The sequence below is a fragment of the Natator depressus genome, chromosome 1, assembly GCF_965152275.1.
Source record: "Natator depressus isolate rNatDep1 chromosome 1, rNatDep2.hap1, whole genome shotgun sequence".
NCBI classification, from domain to species: Eukaryota; Metazoa; Chordata; order Testudines; family Cheloniidae; genus Natator; species Natator depressus.
Window position 1 is genome coordinate 331,458,253 of NC_134234.1, and position 15,555 is coordinate 331,473,807.

The 15,555-nt window shown below is 44.1% G+C and overlaps 1 protein-coding gene across 2 annotated transcripts in view; it reads right to left on the minus strand.

Annotated features, from left to right (window-relative positions):
- The window catches only part of ELAPOR2 (endosome-lysosome associated apoptosis and autophagy regulator family member 2), a 151,034-nt gene that overhangs the window by 48,557 nt on the left and 86,922 nt on the right, over positions 1 to 15,555 (minus strand). For both annotated transcript variants that reach the window (XM_074942575.1, XM_074942574.1), the window contains exons 3-8: positions 14,275 to 14,470; positions 12,824 to 12,971; positions 7,647 to 7,733; positions 4,250 to 4,355; positions 3,184 to 3,336; positions 1,335 to 1,423 (exon numbers count right to left, since the gene is read on the minus strand). In XM_074942575.1, the coding sequence (XP_074798676.1) occupies positions 1,335 to 1,423; positions 3,184 to 3,336; positions 4,250 to 4,355; positions 7,647 to 7,733; positions 12,824 to 12,971; positions 14,275 to 14,470 (779 nt within the window). The remainder of the gene's footprint in view (positions 1 to 1,334; positions 1,424 to 3,183; positions 3,337 to 4,249; positions 4,356 to 7,646; positions 7,734 to 12,823; positions 12,972 to 14,274; positions 14,471 to 15,555) is intronic.

Below are 15,555 nucleotides of genomic sequence, written 5' to 3' on the forward strand. Positions count from 1 at the left end.
GGTTCTCAACCAGGGTACGCATACTCCTTGGAGTACGCAGAGGTCTTCCAGAGCGTACATCAACTCATCTCGATATTTGCCAAGTTTTACAACAGGCTACATAAAAAGCACTAGCGAAGTCAGTACAAACCAAAATTTCATACAGACAATGACTTGTTTATCCTGCTCTATACCCTGAAATGTAATTGTGATGAGTTAATTTGATAGTAGTTTGAGGGAAAGGTTATCAAGAAGGCAGGAGTGGTGGACTCGGAGGTCGGCGTTGGGAGGCTAATCAAAGCAACTGACTTTTGAGGAGGGACTTGAATTTCACAGATCAATTACAGCGCAATCTGCAGGAGACAGCAATTACAGGCTGCTACCTTGGGGTGTAGTGGTAAATGCTATTTATTTACTAAGTCATTAGAAAGAGGTTGCAGAGTACAAGTACCATGTGATTTGAAGTGTGTGTGTGATAAGTCAAGGTTACACATGCTGCCATGTTCTGAAAGTGAATGTTCTAATATGATTTTTTTTAAAGCAGGTGCAGGTACAAAGAGGGGTATAATCAGCTGCCAACCTTAGGCTGAAAGGCTCCATCTTGTTAGCAGGTGTTGCTCCAGCTGGCCATCAATTAAGTGGATTTTGACGACTTCCTGAGGCAGGTGACTTGCTACCCCCACCCCTGGATCTAAGGGAGATGGGAGGGCCTCTAGGGGTCAGAGGATCTAAGGTTTGGGGAAAGTAGTTCTGAAGGATCAACTCTCAGATCAGACCAGTTTCTGCAAGAGCTGCAGGGGAAAATGCTGCAATGAGCAGCTGCTTCAACCTCTCAATCCAACCTACAGAGCTTTGGCAAAGGAGTTCCCATGAGACTAGGGGTGATGGGAATGAGAATAAAGCCACACAACTGGCACTTTCCTAATGCAGCTCACCCTCTAATAGATCCAGTAGATCTATCTAGCCCTAGACAATGAATCCTCAAGATGCTCCTATGAGGCACGTATATGCTGTTATTTCTATCAAGGCCCTGATTTTGCAAACCCCTATGCTCATGAGTCATCCCAATGACCCAATCAGACTGATCACACATGCAAGTGTTTAAAAGATTAGGATCTTCCATACTATGATGATAGATGTCTTAGAAAAACTTAAGAGCAATGAACATTTACAGATGGATAAACTGATAGAGAGTGTGGTTAAGGGACTTGCCCGAGGCCACTAAGAGAGTCAGTGTTGGAAGCAGGACAAGAACTCAGAAATTAAGGGCTCCCTGTCCTGTGTTCAGGCCAGTAGATCACAAATGGCTCAATGAACTGGCAAATAATATGAATCAGAGTGAACATCTGACTTACCTTTCCTTCCTTATCACACAGCGTATGGATCTGGAAAAAGTCTTTATTTGTACAAGGAGGACGCTCTGTACATTGACTGGATCCTTCATCTGAAAAGGAAGGATGAGGAACAAAGTGGTCAATGATTTCCAAAGGGCTGAAAATCAAGGTATCCAGCCAGACTGCAAGATGGGACAGGAAAAATGCTAATTCAGGAACAAAAATACATTCACTGGGATTTTCAAAGAAGCCTATGTGAATTAGGCACCCCAAACCCACGGAAGTCCAGCGGGTTCCTTTCACAAGCTCAGCCATTACTTGTACTGTCTGATATTCTGCTTTGGCACACACTGACCATCCATACAGTCAGACCAGCACCTAAACCTTTTTCTCTGCAATAACTGTGAACCCCAATTTGCATCAATCATGCAAGCACTGTAATCAAATTCTTATCTGATAATAAATGAAAACTATTTGTCTGGCCCTTCAGAAACATTTTACTGTGCTGGGGCCAGGACTTGTTTCCACTGAAGTCAACTGCAAAATTCCCATTAACTTCAATGGGAGGAGGCACAAGTCCCTAATCGGTGTCCATACTAATGTTAGCAGTTAACATGATAGGAGACATTTCTGGCAGATAATCAGTTCTCTATACAAAATGTTGATCTATAAGAAAAAGAACTGTAGAAGCTAATTAGTCTGCAAGAGCAATGGAGCAAACGGGCAGTATTTGAGATAACATCACAGTATTGTGTGTGTATATGCATCAAATATGCTACTTATACACAGTATATGCAACAAACTATTTGACTTCACTTTCATGGCCTATCCCCATGCTACCTATCATTTCTCATATGCTGACACTGATGAGGCCTCAGCTGGAGTACTCTGTCCAGTTCTGGAACCACGCTCAAGGAAAGATGTGGACAAATTGGAGAATCCAGAGGAGAGCAACAAAAGTGATAAAGGACTTAGACAACCTGACTTGTGAGGAACGGTTAAAAAAACTGGGCACATTTAGTCTTGAGAAAAGAAGACTCGGTGGGGACCTGATACCAGTCTTCAACTATGTTAAGGGCTGTTATAAACAGGAGGAGGATTGATTGTTCTCCAAGTCCACTGAAGGTAAGAGGAGAAGAAATGGGCTTAACCTGCAGCAAAGGGGATTCAGGTTAGATATTAGGTAAAACTGTCTAACTGTAAGGGTAGTTAAGCTCTGGCACAGGCTTCCAAGGGAGGTTGTGGAATCCCCATCATTGAAGGTTTTTAAGAACAGATTGGACAAACACCTGTCAGGGATGGTCTAGGGTGTACTTGGGCCTGCCTCAGCTCAGGGATTGGATTGGGTGACTTCCCGAGGTCCCTTCCAGCCCTGCAATTCTATGATTCTGTGCTGACTTCTGCCATCCAGTCAGATCTCCCAATACAAGGAGGGGTCGACCAGGTGACTCTTTGAATAAAAGATCTCCAGGAAACACTCAGGAGCTGAAGGAAGCAGTGGGGAGCTGCCAGTGAATCAGTACTGAAAGAACGCCTCATATTGGCTTGGGGGTTACCATCATTTGGAGGAAATCTCAAACCAGTGCCATTGAAGATCTCATGGTGCTTTCTGTTGAAGCATGGGAGTTATAAAGTACCCTGGCCAAATTCCAGTGTGAGCCATTATAAATTGCCAACATAAATTCCCTCTGCAGTTTCAGATGGGCACCATATTAATCTTCGTTTTGTGTCCCAATCTCTTCTGACTACATTTCAGCGGTGGGCAAAGTGATTCCTGTGTATGTACAGAGCTCCATAAAAGAACGCAGAGCTGATAATAATACTGAAGCAGACACATGTTCGTGTATTCTTTTTGGCTCATGCCCTGTACCTGCATAATGTGTTTCTTCACTACAGTTGGTACATTCCTTAGCTCCTTTCTCTGAGTAGGTATTTCTGGGACACACCCGGCAATTGGAAGACCCTGGCTTATCACTGAATGTACCAGGTTTGCATGGAAAGCATTCAGATGTATACGCAACTCCTGTAAAGCAAAGCACAGATTAAGCACATAAATAGGCACAAAAATAGAGAGCAGCAGTACCTGCAGCTCCTGCCTACACAGTTGTTTCGGGGAAAACAGACACTGTATATAACACCACTGAACAGTCACAAACAATCATTGCTAGTTTGAGTCCGCTGGGCTTTGCTAACTGAGACTCTGGTTCTGCAATCCTTACCCAGGCCAAACTCCCATTCCCTTCAATGAGAGTTTGATCTGGATGAGCATTACATTATAAGAAACTAAGGGCTTATCTATACTTGGAAATTTACTAACATAGCTATTCTAGAATATTACAGTAAATTTCCAAGTGTACACAAGTCCTGAGTGTTTTATAATGTAATGGACTATTTTAGAATAATAATTCTGTAACACTTATTCAGTATTAGTCCCCACTCTGATTCTGAAATAGCTATTTTGGTACATTTCCAAGAGCAGACAAACCCAGTTGTAATAAAGGTCTTCTATGCTGTGCTGTTGCAGACAGCCTGAGTTGTTTTTCTCTTCTACAATTCCAATCTTCCCCAGCAGGCGTCACCATTTACTAATTAATTCCGTGCATCATATTTCTCAGGACACCAGTGGACTAAATATTTTCCTAGAGATTTGGAAAAGTAAAAAAGAATACATGGAATAATTACTTAGAAAGAAAGAAAGAAAGAAAGAAAGAAAGAAAGAAAGAAAGAAAGAAAGAAAGAAAGAAAGAAAGAAAGAAAGAAAGAAAGAAAGAAAGAAAGAAAGAAAGAAAGTTAGTTTACTGCAATTATGATGTCAGATGTTTTCTCCCAAAACAATGTATCTGTCCTTAAAGACAGTGGCTGGAATAAAACATCAACTATTACTGCAATGTACATTAGACAGTTTAGTTATTAGCTGATAGTGTGATATTCCATACCTTCAATTGTGATGTTTTTCACCAGAACAGGTTTCACCACTTTAGAACCCATAAGAATCCCTGTTGTTCTCCAATATAATATATTAGTCCCTGATTTCAAAGATACCTGCAACAACAAAAGAATGATACTTCGCATCATCATCTTTCGATCGACCCCTGCTCGACGTTGTTCTTTTATCTCCTAGTACATGTCACTCATTTCAGTGACTCATTTTCCTCACATCCTTGGAGGATTTGGGGATTCTGTGGGTCAACTGCTTTGTAAGTCATGGGCTGTAGGAGGCACAGATAGGTAACGAAGGTGTAGCAGTGCCCTCTCTATGAAGGGCAGATGCAGGTATTATGGAGGTGCTGGAGGCAGGGAGGCTCTGGCACCTTCCTTGAAGAAGTGCACTGCAAGTTCCCCTGAGCCAACAGGAAGCAGTGCAGGGCAAAGAGTCGTGTGCCTACCCCCATCCAGCCGACTCACAGCTGGAGGTGCCCAGCACACCAAGAGTGCATAGCATTCCCCTGGTGCTTGTGCTCAGTCATTTTTAACTCTACTCTGTTCCAGATCTAGGATCTTAATCCATCAGTTTGTTTCTAAAGCCGCACAATTCACCTTTTAAAAAACAGGGTCCAGTATTTTAACAAGCCACACTTTTACGTGAGTTCTGCTATATAGGTTGGGATTTTCAAAAGTTCTCAGCCTTGGCCTATCTCTGCTCCCATTTACCAAGGCCTTGATGGCACTAGAAAGTTGTGCCATTTTAACTATATGGGTACAGTAAAAGCAGTACCACCCCCTAACTCTCCCTCCCTCCCCCCCACCCCAGTCTGGATGAAGTAATAAAGGTGCTTTGTATTGGTATAGTTGTTCCCTATGGGAAAGAGAATAAGCTACACCAGGATAAGGCACTTGTATACCAGTATAATTGCAGCCACACTAGGGCTGTACTGGTATAACTATCTTGAGACAAAATTCACCCTCCTAACCGACAGTTAGATGGGTGCCATTTTCAAGTACAGAACAGGCCCAAGCAGGGTTAGGGTTAGGTTAACACTGAGCACTTTTCAAAACCTCATGCTTTGTGTTTGCTTAAGGTGAGGAATTATAAAGGAGTTACTGAGCAAAGAGCCAGGGCTGGTGCTAGCCCATTGGAGGCCCTAAGCAGGAATATTTTGTGTCGCCCCCGCGCTCCAGCAATACTAAAATAGGCAAGTTCTTGTAAGAAAAAGTGAATAGCCCCCCACACACACCCCTTGAGTTGCTTGGGGCCCTAACCAATTGCTTATGCCCAGCATCAGCTCTGCAAACAGCCCAGCCAGGCTCACAGACAGGTAAACTAAAAGCTGCATTCTTGTTAGAGTCTGAACAGAAAGCACTCCAGAGTGAAACCCACCAGTGCGAGGCCTTGTCTACATTAGAAAGGGCTTGCCGCTGGTGGAGCTATACCAGCAAACCCTCCTAGTGGAGACAGAGCTTATACCAGTCCCCTGAACAAAAGGACTCTTTGGTGTCTACTCTGGAGCTTTTGCCATCACAGCTATGTCAATCAGGGGTATGATTTTTTTCACCCTCCTAACCCATATAGCTATGCCAGCAAAACATTTTGGGTAGCCCAAGCCTCAGTCTGGGGGGTTGATGAGGGATGAAATTTGTTCATCACAAATAAAGTCAGGGCTAGTTTACGTTCTCTGGGCACAGACTGAACATAACTCGTGTAGAAACCAATTTACTTAAATGAGTGGGGGCCCCCTATTGGGGACCTCCAATCTGATTTGAGAGGAGCTGCACATGGAGTGGTTGCACTAATTCAACTACACTGTGTGACACAGGGGCAGAAAGGGTTACACAACTAGCAGGCTAATTGACCCAGATTCAACCTTTAGAGACATATTAGTAGATAATGTTTGAGTTTGTGTGTGTTTACATATATACTGTTAGAGGTTAACAATGTAACCAAACAATTCCTGTCATTGTATACTGTTAATTCAGAGATCAAAAGGAGATATTAACATTTAAATGAACTGAATGTAGTAGAAAGAATGAGGACGACTTGTGGCTCCTTAGAGACGAACAAATTTATTTGAGCATAAGCTTTCGTTGGCTAAAACCTACTTCATCAGATGCATGTGATATCACTATCTTGATTTCTCTTTGAAGTATATAGCAAATCACCTGCAAATGGTGGGAGATAGGCAACTGCCTTATATTAATCCATGTAGCTAATTACTGGTAATGTTTAGGAAATAGGAGGTTACTTCGAAGACACTATTGTTCACCCAAGAACTGCATGCAGTCAAGAGGCCGCCCGGAAAATGTATAAAGGGCTTTTGGGACCTGATCCTTTCATCTCAAATCTGCTCATGCTTTGTCAAGGGAAGTTTGAGCCACAAGACTGAGATCTCCAGTTTCACTGATATTGAACACTGGACTGAACCTATGAACTAATGCTGAAAGAACTCTTTGCAACTCTAAAGCTCACCATCTCTGCTATGAAACTGACCTAAGAACTATATTCCTGTCTGGTTGTATAATGAGTTTTTAACCAATATTCTCTCTTTCTTTTCCTTTTTTAATAAATTTTAGTTTAGTTAATAAGAATTAGCTGTAAGCAAGTATTTGGGTAAGATCTGAAATATTGATTAACTTGGTGGGTAATGTGTCTGATGCTTTGGGATTGGTAGAACTTTTTCATATGATGAACAAGATTTTCAATAATCCTCATCATATTTGATGTGGCTGTCCAGGAGGAGGACCCAGGCTGGGTTGCTTTAAGGGAATTGTGTTTTTGGCTTCTGGGCAACCAGTAATAGAAGCTGTTTTGTTGCTGGCTTGGTAAATCTAAGTATTTGGGGATTGTCTGCCCCCATTCTTTGCAGTTTGCCCTAATTGAGCAATCTCAGTCAGGCACCCCGGGGACCCCAGTCACAACTGGTTTTCAAACTGCTGAGAAAAACCAGTGGAGCCCAGCCCCTAGAAATGCACTTGAAAATAAAAGGCAAAATCCTATTCTCAGATGTGCACACACAATGCCGGTGGACTGCAGTGTCATTCACATAGCAGGGAACAATCTACTGTGCAAGTGAATGAGCAAGCGTTTTGGAAGATATGGATCACAATGAATGGGAGTGCCCTGTGGAATTTGGATTCCCATATATCTATCTGATTTCTTAAGGAGTCTGATTCAGTGAAGTCTGTGGGAAGGCCTGCATAGACTTGAACAGGCTTTGGATCAGGCCCTTAGAGCACACATCAGCTTAGAGCACACATCTCTTGCTCCTGAGAGAAGCTGTGCTCCTTTCACAGCCATTGAATTCACAGGATGTGGCCCTCCCTTGCTCACATCTCATAAGAATCGATGTTAATTTATAAACAAAAGGAAAGCTCTGTGGAGCGATACTTAGCACTTACGGAATGAAAGCCCCATTCGCCGTTGTCTGTTAATTTCACCCATTTGTCAGCCGTGGAGTCCATCTCTTTGCACTGATCATTTTGAATCTGTCAATTAAAAGCAGTGGTCACAATCAGATATCTGGTTAAGTGTCTCAGTCAGGACACACTGCAGAAGGATGCCTGTAGACTAAAGGCTGTGTGATTCTGCTGTCTGTCCCCCTCTCACCGCATTCAGGACAGGGGCTGTGTTACTTGTTGCAAAGGACATCCAGAAAATACATGCAAAATCACTAGCAGTCTAAGAGAGGGCTTCCAAATATAGTACTAAATTCCCCTCTCTGCCTGAGGAGAAGGGATTGGAACAGGGATGGACCACCTCTCAGCTGAGTGCCTTAGCCACTGAGCTAAAAGTATGGAAGAGGGTCTCCGTCTCATGCTGCTGCTTTGTGTAGACCTAGGTGGCCTCTGAGCAGGCCTAACAGTTCGCATCACACTATGGGATATTCTGATGTGGGTCTCTCTCCAGCTCACCTATTGAAGTTGTTCCACTTTAACTGAATAATTAAATACCAACTTAGAAAGTGCAAGAATCCCCCTATAGCCCAGCTGTTAAAACACTTATCTGACAAGCAGCAAATCCCTGTTCCAATCTCTTCTCAGGCAGAGCGGGATTTGAACCTGGGGTCTTCCACCTCCCCAGGGAATACCCTCTAGAGCAGTGGTTCTCAAAGCCAGTCCACCGCTTGTTCAGGGAAAGCCCCTGGTGGGCTGGGGCAGTTTGTTTACCTGCCGCGTCCGCAGGTTCGGCTGATCGCAGCTCCCACTGGCCGCAGTTCGCCGGTCCAAGCCAATGGGGGATGCGGGAAGGGCGGCCAGCACGTGCCTTGGCCCACGCCGCTTCCCGCAGCCCCCATTGGCCTGGAGCAGCAAACCGCGGCCAGTGAGAGCCACGATCGGCCAAACCTGAGGACGCGGCAGGTAAACAAACCGGACCGGCACGCCAGGGGCTTTCCCTAAACAAGCGTCGGACTGGCTTTGAGAACCACTGCTCTAGAGCACCTCCTGGTGCTGCTATTTTAGGTAGAGATAGGTGCCTCTGAGCATACCTGTCAGATTAGGCTCCATGGGTGAGTTAAGGGGAGGAAAACCTATTTTTTCCCTGGTTTGTGGCTCAAACTGAGGCTTCGGTAGGTGACAGGCGTCCAGATGCCTAGAGTGGGGCAGCAGTGCATGTGCCCAGAGGCACAGACTTGGACACCGAGGGAACTTTTACTGTAAACAAACAGGTGCTGAGTGAGTTTAGGCACCCACAGGCTAGGGTGGCAGCTGAGCAGGGATTTTGCCTAAAACTGGGCACCTAAAACTGGGGGTTAGGCGCCTAAGTACCCTTGTGGAGCTGTGTCATTGTCTCTCTATGCCTCAGTTTCCCATCTTTAAAATGGGGTTAATGGGGCTGCCCTATCTCACAGGATTGTGGGGAGTTTAAATATGTGAAAAGATTATGAGGTATTCAGATACCATGGGAGCCATATAAATATCTAAGACAGATAGATTCTGTACCTAAATTATAGGGGGATGCTGATGTAATGATGAAAAATATTTAATCAACAATGTATTCTGGGGAAAAGTGCATTCTTAAAGCCCCTGAAGTGCAGAGCATCAGGATGAAAATCTGGCTGCCAAGTTACAATTATTTGATTAATGGCTTTTAAAATGACAGCCTGCTAATTGATACATATAAAGGGAACGACAAATGTAAGGAGGTGACCAACCATCAGTGCTATGTTGATAAGAGCAAATAATATGTGGGAAGCAGCTTTCAGACCTAGTGCTCCAGTAAACAACATTTTTGCTCCTCTGCATGAGAAAATCAATCACTAGTCAGTCAAGAAACCACAGGGAGGATCATATTCTGCTACATGCATCTGGCAGTAAAAGCACATTTTGCTGCTTACTTCTTATGAATCAGACAGGACATATGATAAAAAGCGAAAGAGGTTTAATAATACAGTACGCACTTTCTATTATCACAGTGCAGTAGATTTTATTAAAGTAACAGGCACAGCAATAAAGGGCCTCAGGCATCGAAATCAAGCTATTTTTTGTCTTCCTCTCTTATCTCTTACTAAGGATAATGGCGCTTTGCACTTACATAGAGAGGCTTTCATCCCAGCATCTCAAAATACCGTAAAAACATTAATTAAGGCCTAGCACCGCTGTGAAATAGCATGACAGTGCTTTGCAGATGGCAATGACTCACCCGCCAGAGACAGCAAGAGAAAGTCGGTGACGGAGGAGATGGACAATTTCCAGCACACTCAGAGAAGCAGCCGTGATAGCCTGTATCCGCAAAAAGAAAAGGAGTACTTGTGGCACCTTAGAGACTAACAAATTTATTTGAGCATAAGCTTTCGTGAGCTGTAGCTCACAAAAGCCTATGCTCAAATAAATTTGTTAGTCTCTAAGGTGCCACACGTACTCCTTTTCTTTATTCTGAGCTGCCATCTCTCTCTGTTTTAAGTCCTCATTTGCCCCCTTCTCAACATTCAGCAGCAAATGCAACATTGACAGGCAAAGCGAGATAGCTCAGGCTAGAATCTTTCAAAGCACAGAAGTGATTTATAAATCCCATTGAAAATCAATGGGATCTGCACTCCTAAGTCTTTTTATCATTATTATTTGGATAGGAGCCCCAGTCATGGACCAGGACCCCACTGTGCTAGGTGATGTACAAACACAGAACAAAAAGATGATCCCTGCCCCAAGGAGCTTAGAATGGCAATGTTGGTCACCATGATAGGCAGTGGTCTCTGTAATTTGTCAAGTTTGTCAAGTTTTTTGTGGGCGTCACAAGGAGAGTTTTAAGGAGGGATTTGAAGGTGGATAATGAGGTAGCTTTGTGGATGGTTACAGGAAGGAACAACTCTCAAGTATGAGAGGAAGCCTGAGAGAAAGCAGACAAGGTGCTTGTCTGAGGAAGTACCAAGCGGGCAGTGAAAGCTGCATGGAGCTTTTTTGAAAATCCCGATCTTAAACCTCAGAAACAGCTCACTTTTCATCCATCTCTCTGCATGGTAGTGACACAGACCGATCCTTTCCCAAAAATGGAGACCAAGATTTCCAAAAGTGACTAGTGATTTTGGGTTTTGAGTGCCCAACTTGAGATGCAGAAAGTAGGTTCATAGTACTTTCTGAAAATCAGACCCCTTAAAGGTGTCTCAGATCAGACACCCAAAAATGGAGACATCCAAAATCACTAGCCATTTCTGAAACTTTTGGATTAAGCTGCCACCTGTATGACATTGAGATTCTCATTCCCAGAATGTCGTAAGGATATTCACATATTTAGAGTCCCACACAACTCTCTGTGTAAACAATGCTGGCCAAACTAGATTATATTTTTCCAAGTTAAAGGGAATCTGGACAAGAGTTCATCAGCAATTTTTCAACAAATTTTTTTTTGGGGCGTGAGGGGGTGTCAAAAAAGGCCATTTGTTGAAACCTAAACTATTGGCACAGGAGGGTCAGATTTGACGGATTTCCTGGCTTGAAAACAACATTGAGGAAAAAAGTTTCAAAACTGTTTCATTTCAACATTTTCAGAACTGACCCATATTTCTGGTTCTATACAACTTTTCGTTTTGAAATTTCAGCTGATCAGACTAAAGAAAAGGTTAAAGAAAAAAGGGCTAAATTGAAACAAGACATTTGAATTGTTCTGAACCAAAAAAAAAAAAGTTTCCGTTTTTCGGTTTGTGACTATTTTCAACATTCTGACTTTTCATCCTGATTTGAGACAGGACGAAATTTTGATCTCTCGAAAGCATTCGCGGGATGGGAAAACCATTTCTCACCAGCTCTACTCTAGACCCAAACTTAAGAGCCTTCCTCATGGTGTCCTCCACACAGAGTGACCTTGCACGCACCACGCATGCAGTGTGACCTAGCACATATGGGGCCATTTTGTTATAAAATATTATCTCCTCCATGCGCATTTGGAGGTCAGATGGAATCATCCCATGGGCATGGCTGGTCCTGGGACATGCAATGCATACCTTGCATACACAGATGGCACGCTGCTGATAGCACTGTGCAAACTGTAGACCAGAGGTGAGCAAACTACAGCCCGTGGGCCACATCTGGCCCGCAGGACTCTCCTGCCTGGCCCCTGAGCTCCCGGCCGGGGAGGCTCACCCCCGGCCCCTCCCATGCTGTTCCCCCTCCCCCGCAGCCTCAGCTCACTGCACCGCCAGTGCTCTGGCCCGCCGCTCCTGCCGGGCAGTGCAGCGGCATGGCTGGCTCCAGCATGGCAAGGGGGCGGGGAGTGGGGGATTCCAGGGGGCAGTCAGGGGACAGGGAGATGGGGGGGTTGGATTGGCATGGGAGTCCCGGGGGGCCTGTCAGGGGGCAGGGGTGTGGATAGGGGTCGGGGCGGACAGGGGACAGGGAGCAGGGGGAGTTGGATGGGTCTGGGATTCTGGGGGGGACAGTCAGGGGTCAGGGAGCAGGGGGTGGTTGGATAGGTGTGGGAGTCCCGGGGGGCCTGTCAGGGGACAGGGGTCTGGTAGGGGTCAGGGCAGTCAGAGGACAGGGAGCAGGGGGTGTTGGATAGGGGGTGGGGTCCCGGGGGGCGGTTAGGGCCGGGGAATCCCGGGAGGGGGCAGTCAGAGGACAAGGAGCAGGGGGTGTTGGATGGGTCGGGGATTCTGAGGGGGGGCAGTCAGGGGATGGGAAGTGGAAAGGGGCTGATAGGGAGCGGGGGCTGGGCTGTTTGGGGAGGCACAGCCTTCCCTACCAGGCCCTCCATACAGTTTTGCAACCCTGATGTGGCCCTTGGGCCAAAAAGTTTGCCCAGCCCTGCTGTAGACAACCTGGCTATGAAAGTGACTAGAAATGATGGTGACTTTCAATGGGTTTTGTGGTCCTAGCTCCTTTAGGCACTTATGAAAACCCTACCGTACAGTGAAAGCAAGCAGTTTAGTCTTGTTGTCAAAGCTGAATGAAATGCAGAAAGTAGACAGGCAGCATAAATGGTAGAGGGGAAATGAGATTTTAAAAATTTGTTCAGATTTAATAAGCTAAAGAGACATTAATAACTTGGATGAGGAGAAAACTAAGCTGATTCCAAAATACGTCTTTATCGTTAAATCACATCTCTTTACTCTGAGGTTAGATTCAGTGTATAAAAGCCTTACAAAAAACTCAAAGAAGATGTTGTTGTCAATATACTGGTATTCAAAGAAGACAGAACCAGATTTCTTCAGATGTACAGCATAGATTAGAGAAACAGTGCAGTCATCTCTATTGGACTCTATGTAATTCCCATGAGGAGTCCACGAAGAGCTGGATAAAGATAAACAAAACAAGGCTTATTTTAGATCACAGGAACCCAGAAGACATTTATAACATTTCTATTTAAAAATATATTGCTCGGTAAAGGACACAGGACCCCACTGTAGCTAGATTCACTCCCTGACCCTTTCACACCCGTTTCCCACATATTTTTCACACAAAGGATTATGTGCTCTGTCAAAATTTACCTTTTTGCACATCAAAACTGTGAATGGGGGCAAATGTATGTTGTTTCCTGGAAACTTCTAATGCATCCACATCAGGAAGGCTTGTCTAGGATACAGAGGGCCATATCCTTAAGAACAGCCCTTCTGCAATCAGCACTGATCATGCCGGGTGTAAAAGTAGTTTTAAGCCACCTTTACTCCTCCTTCATCCCAGAGCCACTCAGGTACAAGTTAAAGCAGCTCAAGGCTGTTCCAAGTTTCACTGGCTGCTAATATTGAATCTATTTCCCTAAGTTAAGTATCCTCACACCTTCTTGTCAACTGTCTAATGGCCCATCCTGATTATCACTACAAAAGTGTTTTTCTCCTGCTGATAATAGCTCATCTTAATTAATTAGCCTCTTACACTTTGTATGGCAACTTCCAACTTATCTGTATGTATACATATATATCTTCTTACTATATGTTCCATTCTATGCATCCAATGAAGTGGGCTGTAGCCCATGAAAGCTTATGCTCTAATAAATTTGTTAGTCTCTGAGGTGCCACAAGTACTCCTGTTCTTTTGGCTGCTAATGACATCTCGGAGGCCATTATGACAGCAGGGGATTGGCTGAAAGTAGTGGCTTGCTAGCCACTCCTGTCATGCTACTCCGCTGGTCCTATGGCACCTGAGGAGTCCTCCAGCACAGAGGAAGGCTCAGGTAGATGATGAAACTGACTTTGTGCCAGTGGACCAGCAGGGTCAAATAGGGTCCATTTTATTTATCCTTTATTCTCAACAATTCAATATCCCTGAAGTCTGCTTCTTGGCAACGTGCAGAGTTGCACAATGTACTTTTCTGTACTTACACAGCATAGCACATTCAATTGTCCCCTCCGTTAACCAGCTGATGGCATCATCAAACTCCAAGAGCTTTCACTAACACTATAACCTGCATTCCATTCTGAGGGGCGTAGTCTACCGGTCACTGTTTTCTGTCAACACCAACTACGTGTTACTATTCTACTGGAGCAACTGGTTCCCACAGCAAACTATGGGCTTGATCCAAAGCCCACTGAAATCCATGAGTGTCAAACCAACCCCTTCACCAGTGTGGCCACAGACCAACCCATAAGCCTCTTACTTGTCACAGCTCTCTGCTTTATTCTCAGCTGATTCGACAGCAGTGTCCATGAAAGTTGCCACATTGGAGAATCCTGCTGGCAGGTCATCCCATTCATCAAACTTGATCCCACTGCCCAAGGAATATGTCCCCTCGGCACATTTACTGCACACTTGATTTTTCATTTCTAGGTATTCACCAGAAGCACATGAAAATGCTGTGAAGACAATCATTTACAACTGATTAATTGTAAAGGCAATTAGCAGCATCGGTGAGCTGTCAGTAAAGAAACCAGTCACAAAACTCCCACCCATGAAAATCAGGAACACGATGGATCAGCTCAGAAAACCACTGTAAAAATCGAGGTTTCAGAGTAACAGCCGTGTTAGTCTGTATTCGCAAAAAGAAAAGGAGTACTTGTGGCACCTTAGAGAATTTAACCAATTTATGAAGTGAGCTGTAGCTCACGAAAGCTTATGCTCAAATAAATTGGTTAGTCTCTAAGGTGCCACAAGTACTCCTTTTCTTTTTGTAAAAATCGAGGTGCAAATTGATTTCTTTTTTTCACTTACTTGACAGCACTGGAGCCAAATCTCAAATTACGGCTATTGATCTGCTTATTTGTCTCCATTAGCAAAGAGGAATTTTTAAAAAATCTACACCGACAAACTGCATGTGTAGCTAGTCTATGCAAAAATATGTTCGTATCACTGTTGTCACATTCTGCCTCATCATCCTCCCAATTCCTTTCACCCACCTGTTGCATCTTGTGTTGGACTAAGATTGTATGATTTTTGGAGTAACACCTGTCTTTCATTATTATCTGTACAGCATCAGATGTGGTGCATCTTTATCTTTGATAGGGGCCTTTAGGCACTACTGGAATAAAAATAACAGCATGCAAAAAATATTTCAGCTATGTCTAGGGCAAGTAAGTACCTCAATGTATGTAATAAATTATAGCATAATTTAGTGGTTAGAGTTTCAATTTTTTTCCACCCATGATTCCAAAACCATCAACTTTACTCTTCCACTATCTATCTAGGTACTTATATGGCCATCATCACTGTAGCATCCAAACCATTCTCAATTATGAATTAATTTTATCCTCACAACAGTCCTCTGAGGAAGGGAAATGACCCTACAGATGGGGAACTGGAACTCAGTGTAAATCAAGTAACTTGCCTAAGGTGACAGTGGAAATGGCTGTGCCAGGAATTGAACCCATGATTCCTGAATCCCAGCCCAGTGCTCTGTCCACTACACATCCTTCCACCATCACTTTTTCCTCTCATGATTTAA